This window comes from Triticum aestivum, chromosome 3B (genome assembly GCF_018294505.1).
Source record: "Triticum aestivum cultivar Chinese Spring chromosome 3B, IWGSC CS RefSeq v2.1, whole genome shotgun sequence".
Taxonomy (NCBI): Eukaryota; Viridiplantae; Streptophyta; class Magnoliopsida; order Poales; family Poaceae; genus Triticum; species Triticum aestivum.
Window position 1 is genome coordinate 146,379,030 of NC_057801.1, and position 18,394 is coordinate 146,397,423.

At 41.6% G+C, this 18,394-nt stretch overlaps 1 protein-coding gene across 2 annotated transcripts; it reads right to left on the reverse strand.

Moving 5' to 3' along the window:
• Positions 1-559: 559 nt before the first annotated feature.
• LOC123065060 (aspartic proteinase 36) lies at positions 560-4,952 on the reverse strand. 2 transcript variants are annotated; one of them, XM_044488425.1, is made up of 11 exons: positions 4,687-4,952; positions 4,189-4,306; positions 3,834-4,093; positions 3,498-3,716; positions 2,905-3,067; positions 2,745-2,815; positions 2,582-2,666; positions 2,403-2,469; positions 2,103-2,174; positions 1,859-2,015; positions 560-888 (listed from the first exon to the last, which is right to left on the reverse strand). In XM_044488425.1, the coding sequence occupies exons 1-10, from the start codon at positions 4,767-4,769 to the stop codon at positions 1,879-1,881; spliced, it is 1,275 nt and encodes a 424-aa protein (XP_044344360.1). In that variant the 5' UTR covers positions 4,770-4,952; the 3' UTR covers positions 560-888; positions 1,859-1,878. The 2 variants fall into 2 exon arrangements, with proteins under 2 accessions (XP_044344360.1, XP_044344361.1); XM_044488426.1 differs by having other exon boundaries at positions 4,552-4,950.
• Positions 4,953-18,394: the final 13,442 nt, after the last annotated feature.

Below are 18,394 nucleotides of genomic sequence, written 5' to 3' on the forward strand. Positions count from 1 at the left end.
CAATAGCCAGCTAACATTCGCTGGGGGCATGACCATTTGCGAATGTTTTTTACGTCAGTTTCTTCGGAAAACGCATGGAGATTTCTGGCAGACAGAAACTTTGCTTTGAAGATTGTCGTGTTCGCTTGAAGGATTTGTCATACTCCCAACACATAAATTGCCACGGAAAATGTTTGTTTTGCCATGTTCATCCAGCGAACATTAGCTGAATAACATTTTTACCCAAAAAGAAAGAAACGGCTCACGCCTCGAACGTACAACGCCGATGATGTGTGGGCCCTCCCCCTCCTCCTCAGTGCGTCGCTCAAGCCACTCAGAGTCGCATGAAAACGGCCACTTCGTGATGGACCGTATCATCCCGACCAGGTGGCACCTGCCCACCCCCAGGATGTCTCGTGGGTGGGATCGCACGGTGGAAAGGGGTGTGAGCTTGCGACGATTGTATCTAGTGAACAAAACGAAAAGAAAAGCAGCCCCAGCTGAAAAGAACCTAGGGAAAAGGCACGACTACGAGAGGAAACTAGGACTAGACATATTCACCTGGCTGGGAATTTGGGGGAATGAAAACATGGATAAGTGAGCATTCAGCACAAGCGTCCAGAACAAAGAGCACTCCCGATTTAATGATACATCAACAGCAATACAATACCACTTGTAGACGACGATGGTGCATGGCAATCATGGTTATGTGTATAAGGCAATAGTCTCTTTAGACTCAGAACCATACAAGGATTCAACAGCAATTAAGTTAAATTATATAAGAGCATGACTTCTGATGCTGCTCCTCTGATCCTGATAAAGCAAGTCACGAAGGTCAACTGCAGTAGTTAATTTTTTTTCAGAAGATGATTCCTGATGCTCGAGAAGCGATGTTGCTCCTCTGAAGTCCTGGTAAAGCAAGACACAAATTGGTTGAATGTTGCCAATATGTTATACTCCCTCCGTCCCAAAAACTTTGTAATAACTTTGTACTAAAGTTAGTACAAAGTTGAGTCACTTATTTTGGGGCAGAGGGGGTATTACATAATACTATACTACAGTATGTTGTACTACTACTGTTTGTGAAATCTGATAATGTATTACAGGGTGGTTTTTTGCACCAGGAAACCATGTGTCTGTAACATAACTACAACTGAACATTTAACATGCAAAGCCTTGTGTGTTCTTTTTGTGGTCCATATTTCTCACAATGGAGTAACTAAAATGCACAATGGGATACTTGGCACTTGCCAGTTATAGATCCTTGCATGCTCTTGTTTTTGGTTCTCTGCTATTCTGCCTAATTGCCTATCCTTTCAATTTTTTGTCAACATGTAGTATGATGCATCAATCTCTCAATTGTAAGATTAACACCCATAAACCAGGATGACCTTGTGCTGCTGGGCGACTTTTGGCTAGCTAAATGCTCATTATGCGGTCATGATGGTTTTCTCCTATGTTAATAGAACTAGATAACTGGAGTACACAAGCTGAAGATTCTGCCATTACGATGACAATTGTCCAGTGCATTGACTCGTACGATTTTCTGCTATGAAAGTTGCTACCTATTTGCACAAGCATGCACTCTGTTATGGTTCTAACCAGAGAAATTAGAAATTCAGCAACGCAACATTTTTGTATAGAGTCAATTTGGGAGTTTGTCCGCAAGATCAGCGGCTAATATGTTTTCCTCTAAATGTGATCTTTTTCTGTATGTCCTTCAAGCTGACAATGATTGTTTAGTGGTTGCACAATGCTACTACTGGTTCTACGGATTAAAGTTCATTTTTACCATCATTGGAAATATTGATTATCTTTTGGATTACAAAAATGACACACTCGTGAACACACACATTGGTATAGCAACTATATGGCATACCTTGCATGGTGGCCCACCAACTAGCGGTCGAAATGGCACAAGATATGTACAATGATGATAGCAACCCCAGTAAGTGACCAGATTTTATGTGATGACACATTCCCAGAGCTCACACGTTTCTTCCTAATCGAGCTAGTAACATTAACGGGCCGAGAACCTGTCAGAGAAGTAAAATGTTGATTAGTGACGAAGATGAAAACGAGAAGAATTAGGGTCAAGTTGTCAGAAGGAAATTAGAACTTACAATCAAAATCCATCCAACCGAAGAGCATGTTCTCCAAATCATGAACAATAATTTTATCCTTCAGTACAATATCTGCCATTAACAAGCAAATTGTTGGCTCAAAATCCCAACTTTACATTGCCACTGAATTGTTAATAATGTTGGTTAACAAATAAATCTGGAATTTCATATTAAAAATATACCGCATACGCTAAAATATACTACTCCCTCCGAGCCATATCAATTGATGCTGCTTTAGTACAACTAAGCAGCGTCAATTAATATGTCTCGGAGGGAGTGTTAATAGTTCATTCAACTGACCTCCAAGTACCGTTATTTGTTCGCCATAGTTCCTTTTCCACGCAATACAGTAAATTACTTCATCCTCCTATAAAGCATATTATCATTAAATAAATTTGTGAAAAGAAGTTTACAAACTGTTAATTAACTACATATGCAATTATAATACAATTTCAACATCGAAAGACTTTCGGACTTACAGAACGTAAATAATTGTTTGGCTTAAGCTTCATTACAGCACCGCCCGCAAAGTGCAGTGTCAGTGTTGGAAATGATAAATCAATACTGTTTGAGAAGAAAACAGAAATGTGAAAATGATGTGTACCAAAAGATAATTAAAAGATCACAGAGATGAAAAACTACTTGATAGATGTAACGAAGCACCGATCTGAATTCTTGACCAGGCGTACATGTGGAGACACTGCTGCAGTTATCTAAAAATAAGTACCATAATAATTGCGTAAGTAGGTTATATACTGCTGATTATAGCCAAGGTAATGACAAGGTACATCGCCAAACTTACCGCATTGATGAATGGGTCATAGGCACCATCTGCCAGGTACGTCAATGAAATTCCTGAATCTGCAATGGTTACATGTTTACGTGATGGTCTAAAAAATGACGGTTCAATTGGAAGCTCTTGACTATTCACAGCGATACTCTCCAGATACAGTTGGAAAAAATTCCTGTATTTCATCAAAGAAGTTAGGGCATGAACTTTGGCAAGAGAATTACAAGAAGATTTATTGACAAGTGATAGAGCCAATATTAAGATAAACGACATATCCAGAGAAAAAAATGTCACAATAATAGCTACCTGAAAGTATGTGTTTCACTCGTGCATTTTCTCAAACAACATCAAAACACAAGACATTTTGTATTAGAAGAAGCACATCAAGATGACGCAGAGTACAGCAAGCCAGAATAAAGCTAACAAAAACAAAACAAAACTGCTGTAAAAATAAAAAACAGCTAAAGCTAGCAAACGAAAAAGCAACTAACTATGAAACAGGTACCCTAGTTCGCATAATATCGAGATGGAGTCTCTGCAGTACTGATGGTTATCCACATGTATAAGATTATCTGTACTGAATCTGATTGAACCAAGAAACTTACGGTGAAGGTAACAGTGAAGTGTAAACAATTCCCTCCTCCAAAATTTCTCCAAATACAAGGATACCGCCCCAATATGCACTCTTCAAGCATAGAGAGAAGACGCCAGGGATTAACCCCTGAGAATGCAGCTGTGAACTGAAGGACATTTGATGCGGCGCAAAGGTTAAAATGCCATCAAATTTTGCCTCTGCCAGTTCACCTGACCGTAAAGTGCTACAGCTGTTACAACAAATATTGAGAGTCAATAGCTGCTGAACCTATCCAGCTGAGAGCGTGCACTTCAGTTATCTTGAAGGAAATTAGTGGCCTATATGAAATAGGGAACAGTAAACTAACCCAAAAATAATAGTGGCGGGAGCAGACGATGTGTGTCCAACTGCATTGAGAATCTCTAAATGCGCCACGTCAGATATATAGTATCCCGTTGTGTTAGAATACACAGCAACTCCAGAACCATAGAGTACATGCCACTCGCAGGAATCACTCGATTTGCTGCACACTGCAAGGTCGGGGATCATGGCTTGACATGTCTTGTCTGAACATGATATCAGAGATGATGTAGATGATGATCTAGGGTCAAATATTCCTGGTAAGGACTGAGCAACAAATAAAACAGCAGGAATTATTTGTACTGCCAGATAGAGCATTTTGTTCTAATAGGGAAAATAGATTGGAGATAGAAGTGACTCACACTAACACTAGATCCACCTGGTGTCCGGCAAGAAACCCATGACATTATACTCGCGGTATCAATTAGCACGCTGAAATTCTTTGGCGGATTACCCAGTTGAATACGTGTCACATACGGCCTGCAAAAGTGTAAATTCAAATGTAAGAAAAAACTGTTGCAGAATCTGAACAACATAGTTTACAATTTGATATATTCACGCTGTACAAATGAAACTGCATCAACATCATGAGCTAAAGACTCGAACTGTTTGATAGTACACACTAACAAATTGATAGGGGGTTCAAGGTAAATGCAAAATTCAGAACGCATCAAAACTTGAATCAATTAATCGATGGGGTGGACAGGACACTGCTGGGGCTGTACATGAAAATTTCAGTCAGTCAACATGGGCGCTTGCACTAATCAGAAAAATAGGACATGGCGCACTAGACATCCTGATCAAAACCAAGGGTCCAGGACGAGTGGACGACGACGTCGGGCGCGCGCGGCGTGCGCTACCGGCATGGGCGAGCCGCGTGCGGGCAGCGCGGATCCAAGCTCGAAGGAGCAGGAGGGGTCAGCCGTGGGCGTGCCGCGTGCATCCACCACACCAACGGCCGGCCGGCCGGCCGGGACAGAACGAGGTTAGAAGGGGATTGGGGTATCGAGGAGGAGGTTAGAAGGGACTGCAGGCGGCCAACGCGGAGGCTGGAGCCTGGAGGCGGACAGACTCATGGACGAGGCGACTAGCTCATGGGCTGCAGGGCCTGAGCGACGAGTGTACCTGGTAAAAATTACTAGTCGTTCACTGTTGGAAGGGGGGTCGTGGCCGCAAACTCCTTTTTACCGGAGGCGCGATGTACAGGAGCCGAATCCACCCTTCACTTGCTTTATGATCTGTGCCTAAGTAGGGCCCATCCATATGTATAATCATGTATTGAGACATATGCCCTTTTGTATATAGTCAAATCAATGTCAGATGTCAGGAAGAGGCAGTACTTTTTGCAGTGGATTATACGCATGCATGCAGCATCTCTCTCCTCTCTCTCAAACAAATTCATGCATTTTATTTTTGGTTATATTTTTAGATGACCAATATTTTTTACAACTTTGTACTATTATTTAAAATTTTCATATATTCAAATTCTTGAACATAAGATCTTTATAATGATACCAATCTTGAATATATTTAAACTAGTTTAACTTTTACTATTTCAATCATATCAAAATATTAATTTCACTCATTTCAAATTATAATTTTTGAAATGATTGAAATCAGTTATTGAAATGATTGAAACACTTTTCCGAATATAGTTTTCTTTGTGAGCTTCATATTCTAGCTTGTGAAATTGTTTCTTCAATGGAGTAACTGTGATGTGTTTTACTGAAACTAGTGAAATTTATCTTTTGTAATAAGTGTAATCAGTTTTTTGAAACAAGTGAAATATATTATTTCAATTGAGCGACTGTAGTGTGTTTTCTGAATGACTGAAATGAGTTATTTGAAAAAAGTGAAATATATCTTTTTGGTGTGAAACGACTTTTTCATTGTGTGATACTGATATTTCTGCTGAGTGAAATATCTTTCATTATTTTTTGATATGATACGAAGTGAAATTAGTTTCTCATATATATTTTGTATGATTGAAATCAGTTTTCTGAAACTAGTGAAATGGGTGAAATCTGTATTTTGTAAATGAGTGCAGTGTGTTTTCTGAAATAAGTGAAATAAGTTATTTGAATAAAAGTGAAATAAAACCAATTTTTGTTGTGAAACTAATTTTTCAGTGTTTGAAACTGATATTTTATGAGTGGAATATATTTCAATATATTTCTTAGATTTGCCGTGAAATTAGTATTGCAAATGAGAGTAAAGTGTTTTCTGAAATGTGTGAAATTTATTTTGAAACGAGTGAAATGATTTTTTAACTTCTATCAGCGAAACAGTCAAAAACACGTTTATGAAATAGAGGATCAATCTTATGTTTTATGAAAGCGATAAAGATAATTAAAATATAAAAATAAGAAATTAGTGAAATAGGTTTATTTAAAACATGTGAAATTGAGTATTTCAAACACGTCTAAGTTGCAGTCAAACACGTCTAAATTGAATATATTAAACTTCTATTTTACTACTATATCAAATATATCTATGTTTGTGTGAGTTTGATATTCCAGTTTGTGAAAATGAGCGAAACACTAGAAAAAACTTTTATGAAATAGTGAAACAATTTAATGTTTTATGAAAGTGATTTAAGAGATAATTGAAACATATAAAATAAAATATATTTTAAAAATATCCAAAATTGATCTTGTTCTGTAGATCTTGTCACCATAAATTTAAATATACAAAAAGTTTCAATAATGGACATTTGGTTCAAACGATATAAGTCATTGAAAATATGAGGATGAAAATAAAATGCATGTGAGTGAATGCATGCATGCACCATTGTCTCTACTTTAACTCTTTCTCCTCTGTAAAAGCTGACAATATCTGACACTAGTACATGTATTGCTATGTGTAGTCTGATATCTGAAAATAGAGTATAAAACCTGCACTGATCTTGATGAAAACGACGAAGGATGGATCAAGCAGCGGTACATCCCGGCTCCGGTAAAAAAACTTAGTCGGGGTCGTGGCTACGTTGCCAAGAACATAGAGAGGGAGAAAATTTCTCAAAAAGAAAAAAAAAACAGAGAGAGAACATTTACTGCCATGGCTAAAGATACACGGCTCGTCCACCTCCCCCGCTGCTGCCTCCCTCACCTCTGCGGCAGCCGTATCCTCAGTCACCTCGCCTGCCCTCTCTCCACGCTCCCGCCTCTCGGCACCCCATCGGCCACCGTCGCCGGCCCCCCTCCTTCCCGCCCTCAGGTTCACGAGGCGCGCTGGTGCAAATTGCTCGATGCACGTATAGAGACGTGGAGAGAGTTAAAGCCAAAACAAACCTGCTCCAGCATTTTGCTTAAACCCATTTTTTTAGCAACTCTCCCAATAATCCAATCCACCGTGGCACGAGCCAACTGCCTGGGATTTCACGGCCCGGCACACCACTGCCACGACCAGCCCAAGTCCATGTCGACGATCGCCGCGGCGCCACCCCGCTGGTGGCCAGCTGCAACCGCACCGGTGCATCGCCGATAGCCACGTCGCCTCCCCTTTCCCTTGGGCGTCCTTCCCCTTCCCAAGCTGGTCATCGGCGATTGCCGCACCTTCACCGAGACCACGCCGTCGGCACCACAGCGTGTCGCACCACCACATTGTCGTGGCACTGCCGCCGCCTCCACGCACCACCACGCCATCGGCTTCCTCAACGCATCATCAGGCAGCAGCTAGCCGACTGTCGCGCTTGTTCTGTGCCTCACCGTGCCGACGGTCATCGGAGCTCTGCTGGCATCTTGCGAGAGAAAGAGAGAGAGTGTAGCCACAGACGGGTGAGGGCACAAATGCATGCTATAGGTGGGGTTGTATTGAGAATCTGCTACATAAGCACACCCGCGAAAGCCCAAAAAAATTATTGGGAGAGCCCCTAAACGCACATATAGGGGGACATTTCTGAGGGAACTGCCAGAGATTCTATTAGACGGGAGGAGGCTGGCGAGTTGGACGAGTGGAGCCAAACCGGAGGACGAACCGGGCATGCGGTCCAGTGGCCGGAGAAACCGGCTATGGAGGAAAACCCGTCGTGGCGCACAAGCAGATGGGACCAACATGAAATAAAGCATTTTTTAAAAGGGTAATAATATGGCACATGTTTGCTTAGAATAGAGTAAAATGGATAAAAAAACCTCTTAAAATATGTAATTCCTGTCAAAAGTGACAAAAGAGGGTAGAAAATAGAATTGGTTTAAAAAAGAATGAGTGACATACTCATATTTCCATTTGTTTTGTTTATCATATACTCCATCCGTTCGAAAAGACTTGTCTCAAGCTTGTCTTTCAAATGGATGTATCTAGCACTAACTTATGCTAAATACATTCATTTGAGGGACAAGTTTTTCCGGGCGGAGGGTGTATGTATATACCATTTGTTACGTACATCATCTCAGAGATAATCAAGCCGCGTCTATTCAGAGGGAAGACTTGATGTGTGACTGTTCTTTTCCTAACAACGACTGCTTTTTGAGACACGTACGCTCCTCGCCAGGTTGCCTATTCAGTGAAACTTGAGATGCCTTTTTTGCCTGTATAATTATCTCAGAAATAGGTTTTCTTTTCCTTTTCTGTTTTTAGAAATAGGTTTTCGTCATGTTTTTTTATATAAAACACTAGTCATAATTCATACATCATGCAAACACAAGTTCGAATGAAAGAAACAAGAACTACTCCCTGGTTGCCGCCGTCGGCTCCGATACTCCCTACGTGTTTCGACGAGCGCGAATCTACGCCACAATGATCTCGCCGATGCAGGCGAGGAACCCCATGGTGACCACGAAACCGATGGTGCCCGCCACACCGCTAACAAACCCCTGAAAAAAGCCCCACTCGTACGGCCCCATGGCTAGCTTAGTGCGCGTGGTTTGAAAGAGGCCGGAGCGGAGGAGGTAGAGATGACCTGACGAGTGGAGAGAGACTGGAGAGTCTGATGGATGGAGAGTTGAACTTGAACAAGACCAGGCCAGGGTGGAACAGTATAAAGACGAGCGGGCTCTCTCTCACACACCCACACTCACGCGGGAGCTCCCGTCCATGGTTGTGCACGCAGGCATGTCCGCATGCACTTGAGCCCTTCCCAAATGAGGATCACTCGGCCAGCTTGCATGTGCAAGCAGGCTGGCTACTTTGGCACCGATAAGGTAACCTGCATTCACGCGACAGCACATGTGGTCGATCGATCGAATGCCACGGCCTGGTCTGCTCGATCGGGATAGGCCGGCCGGGGCGTCATTTCCTGCAGACGCACACATGTAGCAGCATGGCGATGCACCGGCGCCCTCTGGTACGAAAGGAAAGGAAACCAGTGCATGCATGCAAGCACGGGTGACATCAATCGATCATCTATGTCACCGACAAAGCTAACTGGGGTCGATTAACAGAAAGATTTTGTCCAACAATTGACAGAAAATCAAACGTACGCACGACTTCATTAGTTAACGACTTGAACCTGCTTACCTGCTAGGATCGATCCATGCCCATCTTACAATAAGCACTAATCATAAGCTTTGGCAGCGACACCATAAGTCCTCAACAACATGCATGTAGACACAACAAAAGTTTAAACTCGAATCCACCTCTCTAGAACTCGCACCACACAAACGCCCTAGAACGCACGAAACACAAACTACACATGCATGCAACTATAGCCAGCTTGCAAGGATGTCCACGGTCCTCTGCAGTGGCGGATCCAAGATTGGAGCAAGCCCCGGACCCAAAAATATATATTTTGTCGCGAGAGAAAAACTTAAAATCCATCAAGCTACAGCTACCTCAAATATGGCTCAATTGCACCAAGTATTTAGAATTTAAACTCAATGCTTAAAGATACAACAAAATAGATAAAAAGATGACAAGAACTACAAACAGTACGTGCAGTAAAAATAGTACCAAATCAATTGTTTGCTTCATCGGTGTCTTCCATAACTTGATCAATGGTGGAAGAAGAGCCAACACCTTAAGAGAAATCAGAAGCAAAATTTCATGAGAGAAGATATAAACATGAAGTGAAACAATTATCATTGTACAAAGTTGAAAACTTACTACTACGACGAGGTAAAGTTCCTTTGCGAAATCTATAGTCTTGAAAGTGATATATAATAGCATCATCATCAACCTTTGCAAATATTTCTCGCTCAATATTGCACACCATGGAATAATTCAACCAATCATCACCCATCTTATTCCTCAACTCAGTCTTGATAATACTCATAGCTGCTTTTAGACATATAATGCATACAGATTTTCATCTAGTATCAACCTTTGCAACCCACGAAATTGTCCTCTCATGTTAGAAGCTCCATCGTACCCTTGCCCTCTCAATTTAGACATAGACAAGCCATGTTTAAGAAACATACCATCCAAAGCTGCTTTTCGAGAAGCTGCCCTTGTGTCACCAACATGCTTAATCCCAATGAACCTCTCAATCGCATACCCATGTTTATCGACATACCTACATAACAAAAAGAAGCACGAGAAACGAACAATTAGATACTACAGTAATACTATTAGTAAGGAACAAAACAACAATTAGATACAAAGTTACTAACCTTAAGACCATAGCCATTTGCTCCTTTATTGATGCATCTCTGGACTCATCAACAAGTAAAGAAAAATTTATATCTCCAATGTCATCAATAATTACTTTGGTGGTCTCTTCTGCACAAGCTTGACACAGTTGCAATTGTATCCCATGTGAAGTCATCAAATGGTTCCCGCCCGCACTATCAAGCAAAGTCTTAGCATTTGAGTCCTTCTCCCTGTACCAACTCATCATCTCCAAAAAATTCCCCCTATTCTTTGAGCTCGAGCTCTCATCATGACCACAAAAAGCAAGAGCTTTTAATAGAAGAAATCTGATAACACCCAAAATAATGACAAGTCGAGCTCTATATTCTTCTTCACTCTTTTTGGTGCCACGATCGAGCACATTTACCATGGATTGCCTTTGATTTTTGAATGCCACATATTGTTATCTAGCTCTATTGTGAGCACTATCATGTTTACCAACATGTGTATCAATAATACTAAGTCCATCCTTCCAATTTTTAAACCCTACTATTGTGAATGCCTCAACACCATAGTTTTCTGCTCTAGGTTGCTTAAAAAGAAAGCAATAGAAACAAAAGGCCGCCTCCTTAGCAACACTATATTCCAACCAATCGAAATGCTTCCCAAACCATTTAGCTTTAAAGGATCTCTTTTTTAAAGATGTTCCTCTAGTTTCTTTTTTAAATTTATGCCCAGTTGGTTGGCATGGACCCATATTTACATACATCCTTCTAGCGACATCTCTAATGTTTGGATCTAAGCTTTCAATAGGTTTCCTAAGACCAGGATCAGGTTGAATATCACCTTCTCTCAGTTGACCACGAGCAGAATCTGGAATATTACTTTCTCGAGTTGAGATTGAAGGCGGGTTGTTTGAAGTCAAAGGCGGTGGTCCCATTTCTGCATTGGTTTCATTTTCTGGAGTTGCTTCACTCCTCTCAGCCCCTTCATTTCCTCCGGCTAAAACCCCGGGTGTAGACACTTCTGTTGTTGCCACGGATGAAAATACCTCTTCATCTTTTATTCTACAAAATGAAATGAAATTCATATTCAGTTCATCAGTTGGTATTAACACTTTAACAGTAGCAACAGGCGAACATCAACATTCACAAAGAACCGGCTATGAAATTGATATTAATAGTAGCATTGTAGCAACAACATTCAGTTTCACATTCAAATACAGCAAGCAGCAGCATATCAAAAATGTTCAAAACAAATTTATCAACATTCAACAGCAGCCATTACCAATCCAGCAGACCAGGAGCCAGGAGAGGCCGGAGCCCTGGCCGGAGCAGAGCGGGCGAGCTGGGCAGCCGGCGAGCAGTGGAGCAGCAACACTGCAGCAGGGCCAGCAAGGCAGCAAGGGGCCGAGCACGAGCAGCAAGCCGCCAGGCGCCAGCGGGGAACGGCCGGACAAGCGACGGGGTGAGGCGTGAGCGGCGGTCGGCGAAGGTCGGGGGGCGCGGGTGTTGGGAACGCAGTAATTTCAAAAAAATTCCTACGCAGACGCAAGATCATGGTGATGCATAGCAACGAGAGAGGAGAGTGTGTCCACGTACCCTTGTAGACCAAAAGCGGAAGCATTATGACAACGCGGTTGATGTAGTCGTACGTCTTCACGATCCGACCGATCCAAGCACCGAACGTACGGCACCTCCGTGTTCTGCACACGTTCAGCTCGATGACGTTCCCCGGACTCCGATCCAGCAGGGTGTCGGGGATGAGTTCCGTCAGCACGACGGCGTGGTGACGATGATGATGTTCTACCGGCGCAGGGCTTCACCTAAACTCCGCGATGATATGACCGAGGTGGAATATGATGGAGGGGGGCACCGCACATGGCTAAGGAACGATCCGTAGATCAACTTGTGTGTCCATGGGGTGCCCCCTGCCCCCGTATATAAAGGAGTGGAGGAGGGGAGGGCCGGCCCTCTCTATGGCGCGCCCTAGGGGAGTCCTACTCCCACCGGGAGTAGGATTCCCCCTTTCCTAGTCCAACTAGGTGTCCTTCCAAGTAGTAGGAGTAGGAGACAAGGAAGGGGAAGAGGGAAGAGAAGGAAGGAGGGGGCGCCGCCCCTCCCCCTAGTCCAATTCGGACTAGTCAATGAGGGGGCGGGGGCGCGACCTGCCTCTCCCTCTCCCCTAAAGCCCAATAAGGCCCATATACTTCTTCCCCCGTATTCCCGTAACTCCCCGGTACTCCGAAAAATACCCGAATCACTCGGAACCTTTTCGAACTCCGAATATAGTCGTCCAATATATCGATCTTTACATCTCGACCATTTCGAGACTCCTCGTCATGTCCCCGATCTCATCCGGGACTCTGAACTCCTTTGTTACATCAAAGCTTATAAACTCATAATTAAACTGTCATCGTAACATTAAGTGTGCGGACCCTACGGGTTCGAGAACTATGTAGACATGACCTAGAACTGTTTCCGGTCAATAACCAATAGTGGAACCTGGATGTTCATATTGGCTCCTACATATTCTACGAAGATCTTTATCGGTCAAACCGCATAACAACATACGTTGTTCCCTTTGTCATCGGTATGTTACTTGCCCGAGATTCGATCGTCGGTATCCAATACCTAGTTCAATCTCGTTACCAGCAAGTCTCTTTACTCGTTCCGTAATACATCATTCTGTAACTAACTCATTAGTTAAATGCTTGCAAGGCTTAAGTGATGTGTATTACCGAGAGGGCCCAGAGATACCTCTTCGACAATCGGAGTGACAAAACCTAATCTCGAATTACGCCAACCCAACATGTACCTTTGGAGACCCCTGTAGAGCACCTTTATAATCACCCAGTTACGTTGTGACGTTTGGTAGCACACAAGGTGTTCCTCTGGTAAACGGGAGTTGCATAATCTCATAGTTGTAGGAACTTTGTATAAGTCATGAAGAAAGCAATAGCAACATACTAAACGATCAAGTGCTAGGCTAACAGAATGGGTCAAGTCAATCACATCATTCTCCTAATGATGTGATCCCGTTAATCAAATGATAACACATGTCTATGGATAGGAAACATAACCATCTTTGATTCAATGAGCTAGTCAAGTAGAGGCATACTAGTGACACTATGTTTGTCTATGTATTCACACATGTATTATGTTTCCAGTTAATACAACTCTAGCATGAATAATAAACATTTATCATGATATAAGGAAATAAATAATAACTTTATTATTGCCTCTAGGGCATATTTCCTTCAGTCTCCCACTTGCACTAGAGTCAATAATCTAGTTCACATCGCCATGTGATTTAACATCAATAGTTCACATCTTTATGTGGTTAACACCCATAGTTCACATCGGCATGTGACCAACACCCAAAGGGTTTACTAGAGTCAGTAATCTAGTTCACATCTCTATGTGATTAACACCCAAAGAGTACTAAGGTGTGATCATGTTTTGCTTGTGAGATAATTTTAGTCAATGGGTCTGTCACATTCAGATCCGTAAGCATTTTGCAAATTCCTATGTCTACAATGCTCTGCACGGAGCTACTCTAGCTAATTGCTCCCACTTTCAATATGTATCCAGATGGAGACTTAGAGTCATCTGGATCAGTGTAAAAGTTTGCACCGATGTAACTTTTACAACGAACTCTTTTATCACCTCCATAATCGAGAAAATATCTCCTTAGTCCTCACTAAGGATATTCTTGACCGATGTCCAGTGATATACTATTAGATCAAAATTGTATTCCTTTGTTAAATTCAGAGCAAGGTATACAATAGGTCTGGTTCACATCATAGAATACTTTATAGAACCTATGACTGAGGCATAGGGAATGACTTTTTATTCTCTTTCTATTTTCTGCCATGGTCGGGTCTTGAGTCTTACTCAACTTCATACCTTGCAACACAGGCAAGAACTCCTTCTTTGACTGTTCCATTTTGAACTACTTCAAAATCTTGTCAAGGTATGTATTCATTGAAAAACTTATCAAGCGTCTTGATCTATCTCTATAGATCTTGATGCTCAATATGTATGCAGCTTCACCGAGATCTTTCTTTGAAAAACTCCTTTCAAACACTCCTTTATGCTTTGCAGAATAATTCTACATTATTTCCGATCAACAATATGTCATTCACATATACTTATCGGAAAGGCTGTAGTGCTCCCACTCACTTTCTTGTAAATACAGGCCTTTCCAAAAGTCTGTATAAAACCATATGCTTTGATCAACTCATCAAAGCGTATATTCCAACTCCGAGATGCTTGCACCAGTCCATTGATGGATCGCTAGAGCTTGTACATTTTGTTAGCACCTTCAGGATTGACAAAACCTTCTGGTTGCATCATATACAACTCTTCTTTTAAGAAAACCGCTAAGAAATGCAGTTTTGACATCCATTTGCCACATTTCATAAAATGTGGCCATTGCTAACATGATTCGGACAGACTTAAGCATCGCTACACTTGAGAAAATCTCATTGTAGTCAACACCTTGAACTTGTCAAAAACCTTTTTGCGACAAGTCGAGCTTTGTAGATAGTAACACTACTATCAGCGTCCGTCTTCTTCTTGAAGATCCATTTATTTTCTATGGCTTGCCGATCATCCGGCAAGTCCACCAAAGTCCATACTTTGTTCTCATACATTGATCATATCTCAGATTTTATGGCCTCAAGCCATTTCACGGAATCTGAGCTCATCATCGCTTCCTCATAGTTCGTAGGTTCATCATGGTCTAGTAACATGACTTCCAGAACATGATTACCGTACCACTCTGGTGCGGATCTTACTCTGGAAGACCTACGAGGTTTGGTAGCAACTTGATCTGAAGTTTCATGATCATCATTAGTTTCCTCACTAATTGGTGTAGGAATCACTGGAACTGATTTCTGTGATGAACTACTTTCCAATTCGGGAGAAGGTACAAATTACCTTATCAAGCTCTACTTTCCTCCCACTCACTTCTTTCGAGAGAAACTCCTTCTCTAGAAAGGATCCATACTTAGCAATGAATGTTTTGCCTTCGGATCTGTGATAGAAGGTGTACCCAACAGTTTCCTTTGGGTATTCTATGAAGACACACTTCTCCGATTTGGGTTCGAACTTATCAGGTTGAAACCTATTTCACATAAGCATCGCAACTCCAAACTTTAAGAAACGATAGCTTAGGTTTACTGCTAAACCATAGTTCAAACGGTGTCGTCTCAACGGATTTAGATGGTGCCCTATTTAAAGTGAATGCAGCTATCTCTAATGCATAACCCCAAAATGATAGTGGTAAATCGGTAAGATACATCATAGATCGCACCATATCCAATAAAGTGCGGTTATGATGTTCGGACACACCATTACGCTGTGGTGTTCCATGTGGCATGAGCTGTGAAACTATTCCACATTGTTTAAAATGAAGACCAAACTCGTAACTCAAATATTCGTCTCCGTAATCAGATCGCAGAAATTTTGTTTTCTTGTTACGATGATTTTCCACTTCACTCTGAAATTCTTTGAACCTTTCAACTATTTCAGACTTATGTTTCATCAAGTAGATATACTCATATCTGCTCAAATCATCTTGTGAAGGTCAGAAAATAACGATACTTGCCACGAGCATCAACACTCATTGGATCGCATACATCGGTATGTATTATTTCTAACAAGTCAGTAGCTCGTTCCATTGTTCTGAAGAACGGAGTTTTAGTCATCTTGCCCATGAGGCATGGTTCGCAAGCATCAAGTGATTCATAATCAAGAGATTCCAAAAGCCCATCAGCATGGAGTTTCTTCATGCGCTTTGCACCAATATGACCTAAACGGCAGTGCCACAAATAAGTTGCACTATCATTATTAACTTTACATCTTTTGGTTTTAATATTATGAATATGTGTATCACACGATCGAGATCCAACAAACCATTTTCATTGGGTGTATGACCATTGAAGGTTTTATTCATGTAAACAGAACAACAATTCTTCTCTAACTTACATGAATAACCGTATTGCAATAAACATGATCAAATCATATTCATGCTCAATGCAAACGCCAAATAACATTTATTTAGGTTTAACACTAATCCCGAAAGTGTAGGGAGTGTGCGATGATGATCATATCAATCTTGGAACTACTTCCAACACTCATCGTCACTTCCCCTTCAACTAGTCTTTGTTTATTCTATAACTCCTGTTTCGAGTTACTAATCTTAGCAACCGAACAAGTATCAAATAATCAGGGGCTACTATAAACATTAGTAAGACACACATCAATAACATGTATATCAAATATACCCTTGTTCACTTTGCCATCCTTCTTATCCACCAAATATTCAGGGCATTTCCGCTTCCAGTGACCATTTCCTTTGCAGTGTAAGCACTCAGTTTCAGGCTTTGGTCCAGCTGCGGGCTTCTTCGCGGGAGTGACAACTTGCTTGCCATTCTGCTTGAAGTTCCCTTTCTTTCCCTTTGCCCTTTTCTTGAAACTAGTGGTCTTGTCAATCATCAACACTTGATGCTCTTTCTTGATTTCTACCTTCGTCGATTTCAACATCACGAAGAGCTCGGGAATCGTTTTCGTCATTCCTTGCATACTATAGTTCATCACGAAGTTCTAGTAACTTGGTGATGGTGAATAGAGAACTCTGTCAATCACTATCTTATCTAGAAGGTTAACTCCCACTTGATTCAAGCGATTGTAGTACCCAGACAATCTGAGCACATGCTCACTAGTTGAGCGATTCTCCTCCATCTTTTAGCTATAGAACTTACTGGAGACTTCATATCTCTCAACTTGGGTATTTGCTTGAAATATTAACTTCAATTCCTGGAACATATCATATGGTCCATGACGTCCAAAACGTCTTTGAAGTCCCGATTCTAAGCCGTTAAGCATGATGCACTAAACTATCAAGTAGTCATCATATTGAGCTAGCCAAACGTTCATAACGTCTGCATCTACTCCTGCAATAGGTCTGTCACCTAGCGCTGCATTAAGGACATAATTCTTCTGTGCAGCAATGAGGATAAACCTCAGATCACGGATCCAGTCCGCATCATTGCTACTAACATCTTTCAACACAATTTTCTCTAGGAACATATAAAAATAAACATATGAAAGCAACAACGCGAGCTATTGATCTACAAAATAATTTGCAAAATACTACCAGGACTAAGTTCATGATAAATTTAAGTTCAATTAATCATATTACTTAAGAACTCCCACTTAGACAGACATCTCTCTAGTCATCTAAGTGATCACGTGATCCAAATCAACTAAACCATGTCCGATCATCACGTGAGATGGAGTAGTTTTCAATGGTGAACATCACTATGTTGATCATATCTACTATATGATTCACGCTCGACCTTTCGGTCTCCGTGTTCCGAGGCCATATCTGCATATGCTAGGCTCGTCAAGTTTAACCTGAGTATTCTGCGTGTGCAAAACTGGCTTGCACCCGTTGTAGATGGACGTAGAGCTTATCACACCCGATCATCACGTGGTGTCTGGGCACGACGAACTTTGGCAATGGTGCATACTCAGGGAGAACACTTCTTGATAATTTTTAGTGAGAGATCATCTTAAAATGCTACCGTCAATCAAAGCAAGATAAGATGCATAAAGGATAAACATCACATGCAATCAATATAAATGATATGATATGGCCATCATCATCTTGTGCTTGTGATCTCCATCTCCGAAGCATCGTCGTGATCACCATCGTCACCGGCGCGACACCTTGATCTCCATCGAAGCATCGTTGTCGTTTACGCCATCTATTGCTTCTACGACTATCGCTACCGCTTAGTGATAAAGTAAAGCAATTACAGGGCGTTTGCATTTCATACAATAAAGCGACAACCATATGGCTCCTGCCAGTTGCCGATAACTTCGGTTACAAAACATGATCATCTCATACAATAAAATATAGTATCACGTCTTGACCATATCACATCACAACATGCCCTGCAAAAACAAGTTAGACGTCCTCTACTTTGTTGTTGCAAGTTTTACGTGGCTGCTACGGGCTTAGCAAGAACCGTTCTTACCTACGCATCGAAAC

Coding starts and splice junctions, on each gene's coding strand:
- LOC123065060 (XM_044488425.1), bottom strand. CDS start 4,769: ATGCACGCGGCACGCCCACGGCTGACCCCTCCTGCTCCTTCGAGCTTG. Junction 2,816..2,904: donor ATGACCCATTCATCAATGCG/GTAAGTTTGGCG, acceptor ACTTATTTTTAG/ATAACTGCAGCAGTGTCTCC. Junction 2,175..2,402: donor ACAAATAACGGTACTTGGAG/GTCAGTTGAATG, acceptor TGTTAATGGCAG/ATATTGTACTGAAGGATAAA.